The sequence below is a fragment of the Gymnoscopelus braueri genome, assembly GCF_963280865.1.
Source record: "Gymnoscopelus braueri genome assembly, chromosome: 6".
NCBI lineage: Eukaryota > Metazoa > Chordata > Actinopteri > Myctophiformes > Myctophidae > Gymnoscopelus > Gymnoscopelus braueri.
In genome coordinates, this window is record NC_137607.1 from 39,805,604 (window position 1) to 39,821,317 (window position 15,714).

Here is a 15,714-nt window from a genome sequence, read left to right on the forward strand (position 1 = left end):
GATCTACAAGCTAATAATGCGATGACGCATTGTGAGCTTGTAGATTTTCGGTGCATGACCCCGGCACGCAAATAAGTATAAATTAGGCTTAAGCCATGCAGGGACCCACTATGAACCTCAAATAGCAGACTGTAAATGGTGAAAACATGTGTCTTACGTGGATATATTATGTATGATGTATTTCACCAGAAGCTGCCAAGTGTAACAGTAACCCCCTCATTAGAATCACACACATTTTTCGCATTAAAACCAACTTGTTACTTGGGGGAAAAAAATTAAGAAAAGAAATTAAAAGAAAATTTAGTCAGAAGTGGTGCTCATTCAATAATATACTAAGCGGACAATGCTGTGAACCGGTGTAATTTTCGAACCTTTATTGGAGTGTTACAACCACACAGAGGAACATTTACAATGTAATTTTCCTACCTGAGTTTCTCATCTTTGAATCACATGGAAAGATTTGGCTTCTCTAACACATACGGTGAAATGAGCTCCATCTACTCTGCACTGAGTTGTAGAACAAAACAAAATGAAAAAAAAAAAAAGGCAAATAAATCTTCAACATAAAATCACTGGTGTACCTTCCAAGGTGCTTGGGACTTACTTGTAACCTGAGTCAAAAGTGTCTTTGTCCATATAGTAAAACAATCAAACCTATTTTTTCCATATAGTACCAAAAAACACAAACCATTACAAAAGCAACTGGCATTTGACAAAAACTCTCCACATTTATTTTATTTGTTAAACAAGTGTTGAACTTTACATCAGTCTTAAGTGACGGGCCCCTTAATAACATGTTTACATAATAAAAAGATAAGCTACAGTATACCAGTGCTGGGAAATATTCATACATTTCCCATAAATTCTTTTGTAAAGATTTCAATAAATAAAATGTCCAAACCCAGGCGGAGGAACTACTTTTATGATAAATAGAAACTTTATTGTCAAAAGTTGGTTCATTTCATGTGGCACTTGCCCATTACTATGCCATGATTTCTGAAAAGATCTATTCCATTAAGAACTTTACAAAAAGTAAAATTGCGCAATGCATAAATGTCTTTAATAGGGTATTTTAATTTCCCCCTTTCTACTGAAACATAATGCCACTTTGGCAATATCAAATGAAGGTCATTTCAATGGGCGATAGCTACTGTATGGAACTCATTAAGCAAAAGAACACTGTTCACAAGTGGAGAAAAAGTGATGATTGGATGCATCTTGTACTGGTTGAGTCGCTCTTATTTTTGTCAGCTTTTATTCTCAAACTTTCTACCATGAATTATAAGTGTCTGAACCATAAACACGCTTATAGTTTTATGTGCAACTTTTACACAATAGTCTCTCAAACATTACATTTTAAAAGGTTTCTTCATATTTACGGTTTTCCCATGACTTTTTTATTTGTATTTATTTTTAATCTTACACTAGCAATACAACAAAATATATATTTTCGCCATTTTTCCTTGACAACAGTTCAAATGTACAATTGAGAAAATATAAGGCCAGGGGCTTGATTGCTAGTGGTTATACAATCCAAACTTCACGGTGATAAGAGGGGAGCCAGGACCTTATATTCCTAATAACAGTCTGATCAGGAACATTCCCAAACAAAGAAAACTCCACATCCCGGTCCAAGTGTGTCATTTTGTATATAATACAAAACAGGCTTCAACCAGGATGTTAGAGAGAGAGGGGAGGGGGGGGGGTGTATGTACAACCTTTTGAACCAGTAAAACTGCTGATCTGATGTAACCAATAATATTTTTTTAGTTTTTTTTTGTTTGTTTAGTTTTTCTCTTTTTTATAGCTTAACTTTTTTCTCAATAATTCAACAGCAGCAGCACATTTAAATACATAGTTGGCTTGTCTCTTAAAAATGAAATTCCACTCTGCATTTTATATACAGTTCTTCTTTAAAACTTTGCACTGCCGTCGCCCGTGCGCTTCAGTCTATTGGTCTGCCGGGCAGGTAGGTAGGAAGATAGAGTGTTTGGGGGGGGCGGGGGGATTCTGAGAAAGAAAAACACTTCCCTGGCATCTCTCAGAGCGTGTCTTGTGAGAGGTCAAGCCTGCAACAGAAGAGAAGGACAAAGGAGAGGAGGCGGACGGGAGAGGGGATGAATTTAAATACATCTAAAGGCTCGTCACTAACTGCATCTGTCCTTCCCGTACGTCCCCTTCGGGGATACTGCCTTCCTTAGTGACGGGGATGATGTAGCCATCGCTGTTCCCTCGGCTAATCTGGTAGTAGGCCTGGAGCTGGTGTCCAGCCCCTAGGTTAGGCATGCTCTTGTAGTAAATGTCCTCGCCTTCGCTCCTCTTGGAGGGGGACAGGTCGTCCATGGGTGCGTCCGGGCTGCTCTCAGGGCACAGAGAGTCCCGCAGGTTAGGCATACTAGTGTACAAAGAGTCTCTGTTGGGGGACTGCGGGCTGTCGTCGGGGCGCTCGGGGGTCGTCGTGCTGGCGTCCGGCATGGTCAGCTGACCGACGTAGTGCTCCACGCCGCCGCCGTCGGTCGTCCTCACCTTTTTGTGGGGCGCGTACAGGAGCGAGTGAGTCCGTTGGGGGATGAGCGGCGCCTCCAGCTCTCGCTGGTGCTGCAGCGAGAGGCCCGCCGGCGTGGGGTCGCCCATGTGCACCAAGGACGACGCGTCGGCTACGATGGCGTCGTCTTCGCTGCTGCTGCCGCCTCTGCCTCTGCCCCCACCTCCTACACCGGCCACGCCCACCATCGTCACCTGGGGCGGAGCCCGCTCCGCGTGGTTGAGATGCAGGTGGTGGTGGTGGTGGTACGTGTGGTGGAGGGGTGGGTGGTGCAGGGTGGAGGGCTGCTGCTGCTGCTGGTGGTGGTGGTGGTTGTGGTTGTGGTGGTGGTGGAGGGGTGGGTGGTGCAGGGTGGAGGGCTGCTGCTGCTTTGGAGGAGGCTGCTGCTGCTGCTGCTGCTGCTGGTGGCTCTTGTTGCAGCCACGCAGGTTGTTGTGCACCAGCTCCGAGATGATCATTTTCTCAAAGGCGGTGTCGTCCAGGCTCAGACCGCAGTCCATGACCTGCACGCTGTCACCAAAGTCCCCGTTACGCAGCGAGTAGCTATTGTTAAAGTTACCATTTAGGGGTAGTGTATCCATTGCACTTGGTAGTGTATCCCTCACCGCATTGTTCAGTGAGTGTCCTGGCAAAAAAAGAACATGTGAGGGGGGGTTTACATTAGTTGTCGACCAAAGTGCCCATTTAAAAATAAAATGCATAATAATAATGACGATGATAATAATAATAATAATAATAATGAAAAAGAGAGGTTTAATGCTGTTTAGGATGCAGTTTCACACAAAAACTGAAGTCAAAGGAAGCCATGCTGCTGCTGTTGTTAGGCACAATCGCTTAGGTAGAGCAAACAGTACCATGCATGCATTATACAGCGTGAGAAATCATTTTACTTTCTCATCTCGGGGCAGATTTTTTTCAATTTTCAAAAAGTCTTTCCAAAACACAAGGGCATTCTACATTTAAGTCTGTCAAGACCACAGTGACGAAGCAATGAAAGTGATCCCAAACAACATTAAGAAACTGACTGGAACGGTCATGACCATCACGACACACACAGCAAAGGCATAATGTCCACAGGTATGTAGCCACAAACGGGCAAAAGCTACGACACCGACAAGTTGGTTTTTGGTTTCTAGCAACTAAGTGTTTTTGATGTGATGAGGCAAAGAAAAGAGACGGCGATGGAGGGGGTGGGAATAAAGATGACGTAGACAGAAAGGGAAAAGGAGTCATGTTTCAACACGCAACAGCCATCTTTTTGTTCTCACTACAAGGACGGGGAGAGGAGGGGGGGGGGGGGTGGGGGGCTCACAAGCTGCACTCCCACATCACCACACACAGCAGGTGCAAAGACTCACTTTGGACAACTCACATCATGTTTGTCTGCTCAATGTTTGTCTGCTCAGAATAACCGGTCTAAGAGTAGCTGATGTACAAAAGAAAGTAAAATGATTTATTGTAACATGATGAAAAATAATCACTCAAAAGGAAAACAACAACAAAAACTTAAAGGTAAAAACTCTGCAACTTAGTAAGAGCAAGGGTTCAGCAAATTAAACCAAGAAGCATTAAAAACAGATTGTTCATTTTTGTTTTTGCGTTTTGTTTTGCGGAATTAATTGCCAACAAGTCTTTTTTTTTTTTGTGGTTTTCTTTTTGTTAGGAGTAGGGGGAGGGCTGGGTGTTTGGTGGAAGTCGCGTTAATTGAGCTCGGGGATCATGCTGTTGTTTTATTGCTCGGTACACTTTCTGTCCATTAGTTGGCAGCTTGTGTACCCGAGGCTGGCAAAGGTCAGCGCTCGCCCGCAGCCCGGCGCTTGGCATCCGTCACCGTGACAGTTCCCAGCGAGACCCCCGGTCACTGGCAGAACAGCTCAAAAGAATAACACAGCCGATTCAGAGGTCACACACAGTCATGTTAGGAATTTCTCTAAGCATGCTGGGTCGCACAAATCAGCAGCAAAAGAATAAATATCAGTTTGTGCCGCGGCTGAGGGCGAGGGTGAGAAACAAAGGATTGCTGGGTGGAGGCGGAGGGTGGAGCATACATTAACCAGCATGCTCATGGGTACAGCGCCGTGACACAAAGTGAAAATTAAAAAGGGAAAAGTAGAGGGAAAGGATGAGTGTGTTTTTACAGTGACACATGCTCTTGTCCTGGTGAAGTGAAATAACTTAAGTTTCACAGACACACAAGTTGAGCACAGGAGAACAAAAGAGCAGACGTCACAGAGCTTACAGGAGATGAGAAGTGAAGGATAACCACATGAACGTGAAAGGAGGGATAAACGAGGGCGGGGTCGTGGAGGGGGACGAAACAGCTGTTACCATGGCGTCCATGTGATTTGTTTATGCATGCTAGGAGGCGATTTGGGTGACCAGGCAGGTGTTGTCTAAAGAGGGTGTGGACAGATGAGTGGGGAATGCGGCTGGATGCTGAGACCGTGGCGGGGAAATATAACAAAAACTAACTAACACCTCCGCCTTAGAAACATTCCTTCCCAATGGATAAAATCTCAGCAATTTTTTTTTGTGTCAAAAAGAGAAGAGAAATCTTGGTTTCTAAATGAAGACGTCAGATGCACACGAGTCACATGCCTAAAATTAGTCTAAAATATAATTATTTTCTTTGTTTTTTGTTCAGATTCATTATAGAATTTGGAGTGATAATTTTGTGAACCACTTGCCCACTGAGTGTGTGTGTTAATGGCCTAAGATAAAAAAACAAATAAAACCAAGTGATTGTGCCAGGGTACAATTTCTATCTTTTTTTTGTTTTTAATAAGCATGCTGAAAAAAAAATTACATTTGATAGGCAAAGTTAAGTTTTACTCCCATACTTGTCTCTCTGAAGGTCACTATAGAGGGAAGCACAAGGGAAAGCAGAGAACATGACAAAAGAGAAGATGCCATTTCAATTTCCAAAATAGAAAAGCACATTCAAATCTTTACATAAGAGGTAAAATCAGACATTCTGTAATGCTTTGTTTGATGGATGCAAATTCTTGTCATCTATTATCTCATCAATAAGTAACTACAAAAGGTTGCATTAAGCACATTTGTAGTAATTTATGGATGTTCATCTTAACACATGCTTTTAGGGGGTGAATTCTCTCTAAAAACATAAAAAAAAATATGACAACTAAATAGACCTCATTAAGATTATGATCAAATTCAGGGGCATAAATCTTAATAAGCATGCATTTTAGACTACATAACAGCTTGGGGCATAAAGTGTGGTTTACATGATGTCCAGGCAGAATATGTATGTATCTCATTCCCAGCTTAATCATTATGTCCTCCTCAATGCCTTAGTTTGGATAAGAGGAATTTAAGAACAGCGGGCAGATCGTGACGAATCACTAAGGCACGCACGCACGCACGCACGCACGCACGCACGCACGCACGCACGCACGCACGCAAGCACAACATCTATTAACTACAGTATTTGGGAGGCAATGAGTCGGAGGGAAAGGAGATACACCAGAACATTCTGCTCTCGTCAAGGCCAGTGGCAAAACAATTATTTCAGAAGACAGACGAATAGAAAGAAAGACAGAAAGAAAGAAAGAGATAAAGAAAGAAAGAAAGAGAGTGTGAAAGAGAAATAAATAAAGTATTTAGGAGTGTGTGTTAAGTAAGCACACCTGGTGAGTTAAACACTGGAGCCGTGGGGGCGTTACACACGATTGTCTCAGCCAGTAACGTGTTATAAGGGTTGTTAGTGCCTTGTGGTCGAAGGAGAGGGTTTGTTAGTAGATAATTTCCCGTCATTCCTAGAGAAGGCGAGACAGAAGTAGAAGAGGAACAAGAGGAAGAGGAAGGAGAAGGAGAAAAAGAAGATCAGTCCTCAATCTGCATCTGGTGCGGAGGTGTTTTGGTGGAGAGAAAAATAATTCATGGAGGGCGGGGGTGGGAAAAAAATAAAAACATTCACAGAGAGAGAGAGAGGGAGGGAGAGAGAGACACAGAGAGAGAGAGAGAGACAAAGAGAGAGAGTGAGACACAAAGAAAGAGAGAGAGAGAGAGAGAGAGAGAGAGAGAGACAGAGAGAGAGCAGGACTTTCATTCAAAGTATTGAGTTTGCCTTTTGAAGGATGCGGTGTCAACTAAAGCTACCACCCCCAAAAATATCCCCGAACGAACGCTCAGCAGCTGCTGTGGAGCCCCAGAATAAGGTTACAGAGGCAACCAGGGAAATGCAGGCAGTCAGCTACTTCTGTATGAGGCAAAACAGTTTGTGCCTTGACTCAGCTCCCTCACGTTCCCCTAATCCTTGACAAATTGTGTTTCATCTCCAACGCAAATTTGAAGTTGAAGTTGAAGAACTCTTCTCATGCTCTCAGTCGTTTCCGTAGAAGAGAGACGGAGTGAACGAAAATGTTAACTGACCCCATTGTCCTCATTATTATTAGCTGTCGTTGCTACTTTTATCTTTCATCCGTTGTGTTTTTGTTTTTTTTGCACTGAATATGTATTCCCATTCCACCTCCCAAAAGAAACCTCCCAGTCTTTTCAAGTCTTCCCACTGGGGCACAGACAATATGGTTTATCATCTTGAAACAGGTAAAAAACCACACCCCTGCAGGGACAGCAGCAGGACTCCTCTAAGTTCAGATATAAAAATATCAATATTTATCAAGAGAGACAGTGTAATTTATCTAGACGCAGCGTTGGCCAGGTTTCGTCTTCCTCGCAGCATTATTCATAGCTAAGTGTTGTTTGTTGGAGTTCTTCCACTGCCATTCATCACCTGCGTTAATCGCCATCTGTCATGTCGGGAGACAGTCTCCCAGGAAGTGTTTTAATGACAAGGAACCACTTCCTGGTGATAGAGTCCTCTTTTAGTGCACTCCTCTCTCCAGGGTAACTGGGGCTCCTACACCCGCAAAGTGATCAATACCCAACCTTTACATTTACATCCCCAGCAGCGGGTCAAGAGTAATCCATCTTCAATGTTTTTATTGATGTATTGGCCTGGATGAGAGGTAACCTCAAACTCCAGGGTGTTAAGGTTTCACCTCGCGGGAGGCAAATACAGCCAGGAAGACAGAGAGAGAGCCAGCGAAAAAGGAGAGAAAGTTTTAAGAGAAAGAAAAGAAAAAGATGGAGTCGAGAGAAAGGCGTGAGGGAGGGTGAAGTCAGACTACCTCAGCGTAACCCCTCTGGCCCTTGCATGCTTGGAAAGCCATTTTCAGAGAGGAGATGCAGCAGCAGTGAGCTGAAGACTTTAAGTACTCTGGGTCACACAGAGTTGAACATCATCTTCTCATCATCATATTTGTGCTCGAGTTAAATAATGAATGATAGGGTTTTTCTCGTTCTCTTTTTTGCATTCTTGCCTCTCGACTGAACAAACCCCGCCCACGCCTTCTGCCCCTTCATCCCTTGCGAAATCACGGAGGTCACCTTACATGCCAGGCAATAACAGGCCCTTTTTGCGTGTCAAAGTGGACCTAAAATAAATAAAAACTACGTTGTCCGCATTTCCCCTGAGCTGGGGGTAGGCACGTTGGATGACAGGAACCTAAGGACAAACAAAATCCCCGCCTCGCCCTCAAATTTCATACGTCTGATGGTTGACCGGCCAGAATGACAGCACACAAAGTATTTCAGGACAGGGATTTTTGTAATCCTGTGCTGGTGGAATGGGAAGCATGGGGCCGGGCTTAAGATGTATTTTTTCCCTTTTTTGCACACTGCTCTGTCTTTTCAAGCTTAGAGCATTCATTACAATTCCCAGGGTAGGATCCTCTATGGCTGTGCGAAATCATTGGAACTTGGAAGGAGCTGGTATTTTTAGCCACATGATGAAATGAGTTGTGTTAGTGTATGTGTGTGCACATGTCTTGTGAAGAGAGATGAGGTGTGAACTGACCTTGGTTAAGGGTGGAGGTGCTGTTGATGTCACCTGAGATAAAGGAGGACTCAGATTGCTTTCTTACGGTGTCATTCCACATTCTCCTGATACGACTCTGTCAGGTCAACAAGGGACACGCGTTAGCACTCCAACACGCCCGCTCTCCTTTCAGATCAGCTTTCATTAACTTTTCTATAAATATAGAATGTACCGTGTGCCGCCTCGCACCTCACTTGCCCACTATTATACAAAGTGCTCCGCTAATGCTAGTGATAATACAGTTGGCCGTATACCCTGCCACTGCAGGCAGTAGAACATGAAAAAAATTACTTTAGTTGACTCTTCAATGACTACTTTTATACAGAAGAAAGTCAATTGAGGCCTTAGGGGATGTGCACCATAGGGTTGGACATTCACTTTGATGGGTATCTCTACACAGTGATACTTTTGGAGGTATCCCTTCCCTCAAATAAATTAAATAAGTCCATTTGCCTTTTTGTTTTTGGGATTGATTTTTGCGTTCCTCACTTGTGCTTGCAAAGGCTCTTAATATAGTGCAGTAATATTTCCCATGCACATGACGTTAGTGAGAAACAAAAAGATAAAAGCAAGTGCTAAGGGGAGGAGAGCAAGAAAAAAGGCATTCATGCAGTACAGCAGATGCTGCTTGCAAAATGTGGAACCATACCTGTGTCTCTTGAGCTATCTTCCTGTCTGAAAATGCTAAATAACGCCTACAGTATGTACTTCTGTGTCATAAAATGTACAAATGTAACCTCCTCAGAGTTTGGCATCCTTAATCATCCTTTAGCGCACTCAACATTTGTTGACTACCGGTCTTTACTTCCAAGAGAAATCAATGTTAATTTATTTGGTTTCCTCTTGCAGCGGAAGAGACAAAATGCACTTCTCTGATCGCGAGCGTTGATGCAGTATTATCGGATGCATTTGTACTTTATTGTATTCAGTTAATACTTAATAAAACACTGATTCTTAAATGCATAAAAAAAAAACGCAACATTTGGAGAAGTAATGTCTTTTTTTTAACACTGAATAAGACCTTACTTGCCAAAATGTCTTGCTTAAAGTTATAACAATACTAGTAATTCCGCACTAAGGCTGTGAGTGTCCATGGACCTGTCATTTAGGACAAAAGGAGCTTGCTGGTCTACCTGTGTACCAGAAGAGTAGCGTGCGCTGGTCCTCGTGGTGGAGGTCTTTGCAGAACTGTGCGAGCTCTCAGTCGGCAGTCCCCCACAGCAATGCGTGTGGCGGAAACACTTGCTGTACTCTTTGCGGACCTGTGTGGGCAAATGGTAATGACATGCAATGTTTTTTTTTTTTCCCACATGAGTTCACACAGAGATCTTCAGGTGAGCCTAATTTTGGTATATTTGCTGATATCGATATTGTGTGATGCTGCTTCGCTCAAGTGAGTTCTGCAGGCACCGGACCACAGTGGACCTCACTCTTCAAATTCTGCGACCTGTGGAGGTGGCCGTGTCCCTTTAACCACTTTCAACCTGTACTGGCATCCCTATTTCGGGCATGTCATTATAGGCAGGCATTTTAGCATAATTTCTGAAATTCAACTGAAATTCTTCAGATCTAACAAGCTCAAGTTAGGAGCTTGTTAGATCGTCTATTTTCCCTATTTTTGTCACTGTCGTGTGACAAAGTATAAAATAGCAGATATACAAGTCTTGAAAGTGTTTGAAAAATCTTGAAAGTGTTTGAAACATTTTTTATAATTTAGATTTTTTTGAAACACAAATCTTCTCTTCTGGGGGTCCCTGGCACAAAATATTTTCAGATGAGGGTTCACTGCCAAATACATATGATTTTTGGGGCTCCTCGCCACGAAAAAGTTTGAGAACTACTGGTTTAGAAGGCGTTAATAGAATGGGCCTTAGGTCTAAATGGGTTCAGACAGCCTTCATGCGGGAATGAGTGGAAGTGTGAATAAGTGGAAGGTCAGTGAACTTGCCTTTTTCTGGAGGAGGCAGTGGAAAATGAAGATAAACATTCCTTGGAAGGCGTTGAATATGGTGAAGAGGTACGCCATGACGACCGACGACTCGTTGATGAAGAACAAACCAAACGACCACGTCAGACCCAGCAGGCAGAGCAGAGCAAAGGCACCCAGGACCCAGGATCTGGAGGGGGGGAGGGGGGGGGGCAAACACAAACACAAGGAGGGGACAGAACCCAGCATGAGAGTGATTCAATGTTCAGACAGAAAGAAAGTCAAAGAAACTGACTGTTCTGTGTTATCGGGTAAATTGACCGAAGAGGAGAACAGGAGTAAACCAAGGGAAAGAAAAACACTGAAACATCAACTAACAGCCAAAGGCCCTCCCACACTCTTCCCCACCATCCCCTCATTCCACCAACCCCGAACTCAACCCGTCTACACGTCCTGGAGTCAAAACAAACAAGACAAGACAAACTTGCTGAAATTGCTTGGATTTACATTAATTTGTTTTTTATTTGATTATTTTTTTATGTGTCCATTTTTATGTTACAATATTTTGTATGACACAATCCTGTGCGCAACGAATGATTTTTTTGGGACAGCATGTTCAAAAAGAGGCACCCAAGGATTGTGCATTGAGCATAAGGTCTGTGTGATTGTCCATTAGGGTCAAGTAATTTCAACAAGTCTAAACAGCATAGCGTGATTGTTTATAGTGAGTGTGTGTTGACATCTGGGGAGCTAGGGAGAGTGTGGAAAGAGTTAGAGGGGGAGGATTCATTCCCCCCAACTGGTGTGTGAAGGTCCTGGGGATCCTTCAGACACCGCCAGAGGTCAGGGGATCAAACTTCAAACACACAACACTAACACCGGACTGCGAGATGAAGGTTATGGAGACATTGGACGTGAGAACGAGAACAGACTGAATGAGCAGACCTCAGACCTGAGTAATGAATGAACGGTAAAACCAGGGCCAGAGAGAGAAAGACAAGAAAAGAACAAAGGGATAGAAGGCGAAAACAAAATGACGAGGAGAGAATCAGCTATAGGCTGAAGAGGAGACTGCTGGGCAACATGTCCTTACTTGATAAACGGTTTATTATCTTCATAGCTAGAGAGCGAGCATGATAAGCGGGAAGAGAGAAACACAATTAGATCAGAACGCATCACAGCGTGGGTTAGTCGGCATTTAAGTGAGATATCTTCAAGTTTGATCCAGGGAAAATTACGGGAGGCAATGAAATTATGGGGCTAACAAGGACCGAGAGTTGTGTGTTTGGCTGTTGATGATTCAATTACAGTATAATGTGTAAAGCATTCAGTCAGAGCAGACGCTTGTCTGCGGTCAAATTTGCATTTATGCTCTGCGTGGGTGGTGCAATGTGGGTAATATTATCTGAGATGTATAGCAGAAGCTTACCCAGGCAAATCGGTATTATAGTAGCCGTCACAAACACGATAATTACTGGTGTGGATGACAGAACAGAGAGAGAGACAAGAAGAAAACGATAGGAGAAGAGAAAGGAGACGTGTGGGTTAGCTTTCTCTCTTACATGCAACATGCAATGACACTGGTGCTACAGTATGTTGTGTTCCCAAACAGGATTGTGACATCTCTGGTACAAACAACATAAAGCCAACAAGACAACAAACACTAATATACTGGAAATTTACACAAGATTCACTGTTTTACGATGTTTTATTTGCCATCATTAGAGCAAACATCGGTGGGGAAAAGGCCATCTCGAATAAGCCAAAAAGCCTCAACCATTCTTTTCTGATTGCAATTTAACCAGTGTGCTGCTAAACACACTGCAATTTAACCAGTGTGCTGCTAAACACACATGCCTAAAACACATTCATTAGAAGAAATGAATAATAACAAACGCTAGCAAAAATAGCAAAACCACTCCTCCTACACAAAGTGGGAGTTTAAATGCATAATATAGCGGCGTAAATGGCTACCACAGAGCCACGCTTTTGAAACTTTGAACAACAAACCCCCCAGCCCAGACCCTGAAACACCCTCCTTGATTTGTGGCAATAAATATTGTTTTCCCTGAATGCAAACAATCCGCACAGCGGGGAAAAAAACACTTGCTCCCCCCTTCCCAAAGCAAAACACTTAACAAATGTTGAGGCTACTGACAAAACCTAAGCTCGTTAGCAGATTGGGCGGGGTGGCGCGGGGTAGGGTGGTGTCGGTGGAAAGCGGTAGTGGTCTGGCTGCCAGTGGCATTGATGAGGAACTTCTTTTCCTAGACTAAAAGGGTGCTGGGAACTATAAAAGAGGCTTGACTGGTTCCAAGGGGAGAACACACATGGTAGCACTTCCCCTATACCCCACCCTGCAGGCCTAACAACGCATAGTTAAGTCGCAGACTTAAGAGTGGTGTGTGTCATGCCAATGCAATTCTGTGGTCAGCGGCTTGGAGCAACACAACAAAGGACTTGAAAGACCACTCACAAAGTCAATGTTGTCATCATTACAGCTCGGTCATGCCATAATTCTCATTCTAAAAAACCACCGGCCCCTGTATAAAATCTGAGATCTCTGGAGTCAATTGGAATTCCTCTGGTTAAATGTTCTGTCTGGACAATTTAAATTTCAACCAGAGGGGGAAAGCAAGATACTGTAATGTTGCTGACAAGGACTCGTCTGGTAGTGAAAGTAAAATTAACTGGAGAAGGGGAAGGAATGGAGGGAATAAATGATTTCCTGTCATCGAATGTTATCAGGTCAAAAAAAGAAAAATATTACCTACGAAATGAAGGGAGCCAATGGCTTGTGATTGTTTGTAGAGGGTGGCAGAAGGCAAATAACATATTGGTTCATCTGTAAGCTATTTTAGGAATGCACTTTTTTTCCCTAATGGGCTCCGGTAGCGACGAAGTCAAACAAGAAATGTTTCACTCTGTGCAAGGCAAAACTTTTCTTTTTGTGAGTGAGAGAAAGTAAGGCGTTTGAAAGGCATTATGTGGTATTCTTCTTGTTGGTTAGACAAACAGTTTATTTTCAATAAGTATGAGAATGTGGAGGTGGGGTTACTTACTTGATATTCTCCAGTCGGCTGGAGTCAGGTTTCAGTGTCGTAGAGTGCTTCACCATTTTGTACATTGTGATGACCAGGAAGATGAGATTGAGCTGTCAAAACACAAATAATGGCACAGTTTATACATGAAGATTAATGACCCAAGGAAAAAGAGAGAGAGAAAGAGAGACAGAGGGAGTGAGGGACAGAGAGAGAGAGAGAGAGGGGGGGAGAGTGAGAGAGGATAAACTGTTAATTTGTCTTTAACTATTAAAAGACGAGTGCCTTCGAATTTCCACTCGTCCACAGACTAATCCAATAAACATCTATCGTTTCTGCCGGACTCAGACGGCCCGACTGGCGCCAAATTTAGTGTCATTCTATATCAATAAGAGCATGGAGATGCATTAAAATCCATCAGAAACCCAGCCACACACAACAGTCTGGGCGATGTCAGGGGGCAATGAAAAGTAGGGGGGTGGGGAAACTGGAGACCCTCTTGTTGTACAAAACAACTGCGTATCGTTTTATGCACATAGTGAAATATTATAACATACAAGATGTAAAAGGCTCGAGAGAACACGGCATATTTTCTTGGAGAACACGGCATATTTTCTTGGATTCTTGGGAAGAAAGAAAGAAAGAAAGAAAGAAAGGAGTCACAGAGAGAGGGTGGTGCGAGAGATAGAGAAAGCTAAAGAGAGTAAGAAATCAAGAAAGAATGGAAGGAAAAAAAATTTATTCATATGGCTTGTATTTTCTTGATTTAATATTGTATTAAATCCTAAGAAAGTGAGTGGAACACATCAGGTTGAGAGAAGGATACTACAAGGTTTTATTTGCTTGCACCTCAAAAATCAATAGCTTGATTTAGAGACTTTTTTTAAGGCTGGATGGGCCAACCAGGAGCCACACCAAATAATTGACTTCAAAAACATTTATTCTGGGACAAACAAGTCTCTGACAAGTAAGTGACTGCATGCGCTGCAGCATACACACTCAAAACCACACTGTGGAACTATTCTGCTAACCAGCCATGCAACCATAGCATCTGGGAATACCTACTGTGAATATCTTATAGAGGAACAAATAGAAGGATATTGAATGTAAATATAGTGTGTCCTCAACTGTGTACATTAACCTCTTTCAACCGGCCGCCGGCGTTCCTATTTTGGGCAGGTGATTATAGGTGTAAATGTTTTGCCTAATTTCTCATTTTTTTCAAGATACTATATCTAACTAGATCTACTATTTTTGCAGTGCGACACCATTGTACGACAAAATGGACTTAAGTGGTTAAAGACTACTACTCTTGTGCAGTAAAGAATTTGCAAATACAATTTACACATAGAATTGGGAGAAATCTGAAATCTGTGCAGGGTAGCTATTCATTTCAAATGCTTGTTCAAGTCAGCCCCCTTGGATAAATTATTTCAATGATATTATTCTATCCTTGGAAAACACTGGAAAAACATTGACCAAAATAAATAAATGTAAAAGCGTTACCGCGGTACGAGGGCACGGGATAAATGAATGCCCTCTGTGAGCTTGAACCCAGAGAGACCTCGGCCCATTCACTCACGGTCACGGACACAAAAATTCCCTGAATTCTGCCGAGCGTTGCTATGAAAGGGATGTCAGAGATCAATACATCACTCTCCCCACTGACGCAATCAACTGGTGGAGCCGCTCACAATAACAAAAAAAACAAAAAAGATGATGATGATGATGGAGAAGGGAAAAAAAGAATCCTAAATGGGTGCGGGGTCCTTTTATATATCAAACACACCACTGATGCAGTGCTTTGTTTTCACAGCCATCAGCCATTATTTCCATCAGCCTCCCTGTACGAGTCAGACAGCAGGGAAGGAGGGAGGTAGGTGATGTGTGGGGGGGGACCATGTTGAAAGGGCAGGATGGGGTGAGGACTTTTGAAAAAATCCCTTTAACGCAGAGCCTGCAGTGGTGACATGGATCCAATGAGACAGAGGAGGGGGGACACAGTGCTTTAGAGCAACCTAGCAGCATGGCACATGTTCCCGCCCCCACCCGACACGCTTTCTCGGCCCCTCCCAGGGGAACCCTGGCTACCTTGCTTGCGAGAGCAGAGCTGCTGCCATGTCTCTCTCTCTCTCTCTCTCTCTCTCTCTGAATCATCACCGCAAGCCATGCAGAAGCACCTTGCCACAGTGGGACCGAGGAGAAAGCTTTTTGTGGAGTGTGTGTGTGTGTGTGTGTGTGTGTGTGTGTGTGTGTGTGTGTGTGTGTGTGTGTGTGTGTGTGTGTGTGTGTGTGTGTGTAC

The 15,714-nt window shown here is 43.3% G+C and overlaps 1 protein-coding gene across 9 annotated transcripts in view; it reads right to left on the bottom strand.

Moving 5' to 3' along the window:
* Window positions 1-349: 349 nt before the first annotated feature.
* Window positions 350-15,714, bottom strand: part of adgrl2a (adhesion G protein-coupled receptor L2a) — a 127,859-nt gene continuing 112,494 nt past the window's right edge. For 4 of the 9 annotated variants that reach the window (XM_080430110.1, XM_080430107.1, XM_080430108.1 and 1 more), the window contains 7 exons: window positions 13,434-13,525; window positions 11,801-11,845; window positions 11,465-11,491; window positions 10,393-10,561; window positions 9,578-9,706; window positions 8,424-8,520; window positions 350-3,170 (listed from right to left, as the gene is read on the bottom strand). In XM_080430110.1, the coding sequence (XP_080286236.1) occupies window positions 2,134-3,170; window positions 8,424-8,520; window positions 9,578-9,706; window positions 10,393-10,561; window positions 11,465-11,491; window positions 11,801-11,845; window positions 13,434-13,525 (1,596 nt within the window). In that variant the 3' untranslated portion in view covers window positions 350-2,133. Of the gene's footprint in view, window positions 3,171-3,903; window positions 3,972-5,385; window positions 5,404-6,192; window positions 6,322-8,423; window positions 8,521-9,577; window positions 9,707-10,392; window positions 10,562-11,464; window positions 11,492-11,800; window positions 11,846-13,433; window positions 13,526-15,714 lie in introns of all 9 variants that reach the window. The other 5 variants (XM_080430112.1, XM_080430111.1, XM_080430115.1 and 2 more) reach the window with 4 other exon arrangements.